Source organism: Apis dorsata, unplaced genomic scaffold (assembly GCF_000469605.1).
Source record: "Apis dorsata unplaced genomic scaffold, Apis dorsata 1.3 scaffold_339, whole genome shotgun sequence".
Classification (NCBI taxonomy): domain Eukaryota; kingdom Metazoa; phylum Arthropoda; class Insecta; order Hymenoptera; family Apidae; genus Apis; species Apis dorsata.
The window spans coordinates 220,921-224,590 of NW_006263606.1; the positions used below are offsets into that span (position 1 = coordinate 220,921).

Genomic DNA, 3,670 nt, shown 5'->3' on the forward strand with positions numbered 1-3,670 from the left:
AAAAAGTGAAGCTTGAGTTGCGTGCAAGTCGCGAATACACATTTTCGTGAGAATGCGTTAGAATGTTGTCTTCCTCTGGAACCCCTTTCAGTGTCCGCGATATTCTTAGCGAGGATCAGCAATTAGGAATCATGGATTGCTATCCTTCCGTGCACCATCAGCACCAGCTCCAACAGCAACACGTGCCGCAAGAGTATTACGGTTACAATGCAATCGTGCAGGAGAACAATTGGGACGTGGAAAAGTTCAAGGAACAAAGCTCGATGCCGACATACGCTCATTATCCGGACTTGAGCCACGGAATTCATCAGTTGAATTCGATCGCTCCTCCGTATCAAGATCCACCGGTTACGGAAGATGGTGCGTAGAATTCGTGAATTTCAAAATATTTCGAATTACTTTTGTTTCTCTGAGGTGATCAAGGTGTTCCTCGACCTATGTTTATTAGGTAACGTGGTTACGTCAAGCAAAACGGAGTTACGGAAGAGTCAGTCCGGCAAGAGAACAAAACGGAAGCCTAGGGTGCTCTTTTCTCAAGTGAGTTTTCTCGTGTTGAGTGAAAAGAATAATCACAAATATCTTGACTTTTTTTAATCTAATATATTTTAAATTCTAAATTATATATATTTATTTAATTTATTCGATATAACTTGTACATATGTGATAGATGTAATAGATAATTTATTTGTGTCAAGTAATTTTTTATAATAATAAAACTTAGAACATAGAATAATTTAAATAAAATAGTACAAATTATATTCTCAATAAAAATATTAAATTCTCTTTAATTAAGAAGGATCTGATCATTTGGTATACATTTTTTAAAAGATTATTGAAAGAAAAATATTTTAAATTTCTATATGTACGTAAAATGATTTGACAGTATTGAAATTTTTGAATTTGGTACTGCTAAATAATTAAAATAAAGAAATTTGGAACTATTGATTTATACAGTAAAACTTCACTCCAATCGATTAGATTTTTATAATTTTTATATTATAAATATTTGAGTTTTACATTATCGAAATTCAAAATGTTTATTTTTTCTTCTTTTCCAAAAAAATATTTATTTTATGAAAAATTAAAATTTTTATTTTTAGAATTTTTCAAAGTCAATCAAGCAATAATAGATAACAGGTATCTTTTTTCTTTACCAAAAATTTAATTTTTATACAAATTATTTTTTATTTTAGTTTCAAATTGCATTTACAATTAAATTATTACTAAAAAGTTTCGCAGTTTAAGAATTCGAAACTTTTCAAGAATTTCGAAATTCCGACATTTAAATGAGCCATGTCTATTATTACTGATAGGCATTAATAGTATTACAATCTAAACAATTTACTTATATTGAATACAAGATATACATTATATTTTTATATAAACTTACCAAAAACCACAATAATTAATAAATAATAATAACTAAATCTTGCATTCATATATATTTTCAAAAAGCCTTTCTTTTAAAATTTACATTTTAAATCCAGACAACACAATTATTTATCACAGCTAAAACATTAAAATCTTTCTCGAAAATTTAATAAATTACATTCCAAATCTTTTAAACAATCGATATTCCCTTCATCCTCCCCCTCTCTTTCCACATTTTTTTCTAATCCAAACTAAAAAATCCTTACAGAATCAGGTATACGAGTTGGAGCAGCGATTCAAGCAGCAACGATACTTAAGCGCCCCTGAGAGAGAGCTACTCGCCCAGACCCTGAAACTGACCAGCACCCAGGTGAAGATCTGGTTCCAGAATCGGCGATACAAGAACAAACGCGCTAGGTTGGAGGGCGTGGAGAGTCTGCAAGCGCAAAACATGAAGAGCCAATCTCTGAAGAAGATCCACGTGCCAGTATTGATCAAGGACGGGAAGCCAAACCTTCCCCAAGATACCTACAACCCCTCTTACTGGTCCAACATCAGGCCGGATCTCGGCGTGACGACGATGCAACCGGATTACAGAACGATGAACGAGATTCGCCTGAGCCCGGAATTCAGGACGTCGAACGGCGAAATGAGGATGGACACGAGCATCAGCCCCCAGTTCAAGACGGAAATAAGCTCGGAACTGGGCGGGAAATCGAGTTTGAACGGGGAGGTTCAAGCTCAGGCTAGGCAGCATGTCCTCGCTGTGTCCGATTTCAGGAATAATTTGGATCCTCGAGCAGGTGTGCACGATTGCCACAGGCAGATCAAGGGAAACCAAGTGAGTGGCGACGAAACCAACCACGTTGCCACGTTTCCAGAGGTGAAGAACATCAGCACGGACAGTAAGGTTATGGTGAGCGACGGAAGACCGGTGATGGACGTGACCAGTAGCGATTACAGCTTCCCGAATTATTTGGGCCCGGCCAATTATCAGATGCAGTACGTTAATTACATGGAACAGGTGCCCATGGACCAAAATCTGCAACGATTGTGGTAGGGGATGGAATCGTTTTTAGTAGTTTCGTAGTTGAAACTCTCGTGTTCTTTTGGAAACGCGTTTCAAACGAAGGATCTCTGATTAAGGTTTAGCGAAGAGGTTTGTTGTTGAAGCGATTTTTTGGAAGAGCACGGATTCAAATTTGTCCAAAGCTGTAAATTGATGAAGATGTTCTATTGTGGAATTGGGAGGAGTGAAGTTCCAGGAGAACATATTTCGCGAATCGTTGTGCTTTGGATCTGAATGAATCCAAGATCAGTGTTTCCCAGAACTTATAGATCTTTATTGATAATATTAATTACAATTAATAATTAGTACTAATTATAATAATGATAATAATAATTATTACTCCTCACTTTGTTCAGATCAGGATCATAAATTTTAAATTTTATAATGAAAATTTTCGATTATCTATTCACTATAAATTATGTTATTGTATTATTATATGTATCTATCATACGGATACTGAAGAAAAAATATTTTAAATTTATTGTTTAAAATTAATATTAAATATTTTTTAAATATTTCACTTATAAATTTTCATATATGCATAAAAAGATATCAAAAAAAAAAAAAACATTGGGAAACACTGTTTAAAATCATAAAAAAATCAAAATGTTTCGCATGTTATTTTTGTAACAAATACTTTCGCGCTTTTTTTATTCGAAAAATAACGAACGAAAAATTATATACAGTGGCTACAAAAAATATTCGCCCATTATTACATTATACATTTATTACATTATAATTAATTAGATGCAAGTAATTAGATATTATAATTCATATCATTTAGTATTAATGTATTTTCATGTAGCTATTAAAATTTGATATTATGAAAATAAAATGTAGAATATGATGATGAAAAAAGAATTGAAAATTAATGTATGTATAGATATTTTTTATAGCCACTATATATATATAAAACAATTTACATTCGAGTTTCGAATATCTCCATAATGGCGAAGGATGGAGAACCATGCGACAATTCAAACAGGTAGCCAGAAAGTTCATTAGTGCACCTTTTAATCACCGCGATAGCTTTAAGTTAGAGATAGATAGTAAAGCCTATAGGCAGCTGTGTTTCATTTTTTCTTATTTTTTTTTTTTTTCTTTTTTTTTTTTTTTTTTCTTTTTTTTTTTTTTTTTCTTTTTTTTTTTTTTTTTCTTTTTTTTTTTTTTTTTCTTTTTTTTTTTTTCTTTTCTTCGTTCTCTTTTAGTTAGGTAAGATATCCTCTCTCA

The 3,670-nt window shown here is 32.4% G+C and overlaps 1 protein-coding gene across 1 annotated transcript; it reads left to right on the plus strand.

Moving 5' to 3' along the window:
• The first annotated feature begins 48 nt into the window (after positions 1 to 48).
• Positions 49 to 2,476, plus strand: LOC102678125 (homeobox protein Nkx-2.5-like). The gene is made up of 3 exons (XM_006617999.1): positions 49 to 360; positions 449 to 537; positions 1,640 to 2,476. Exons 1-3 carry the CDS (start codon positions 63 to 65, stop codon positions 2,429 to 2,431), a joined length of 1,179 nt encoding a protein of 392 aa, XP_006618062.1. The 5' UTR covers positions 49 to 62; the 3' UTR covers positions 2,432 to 2,476.
• The last annotated feature ends 1,194 nt before the right edge of the window (positions 2,477 to 3,670 follow it).

Excerpts from the sequence above, each read along its gene's own strand:
- LOC102678125 (XM_006617999.1), top strand. The coding sequence starts at position 63 with ATGTTGTCTTCCTCTGGAACCCCTTTCAGTGTCCGCGATATTCTTAGC. Across the intron at positions 361-448 it reads TCCACCGGTTACGGAAGATG|GTAACGTGGTTACGTCAAGC; the intron begins GTGCGTAGAATT and ends TATGTTTATTAG. Across the intron at positions 538-1,639 it reads CTAGGGTGCTCTTTTCTCAA|AATCAGGTATACGAGTTGGA; the intron begins GTGAGTTTTCTC and ends AAATCCTTACAG.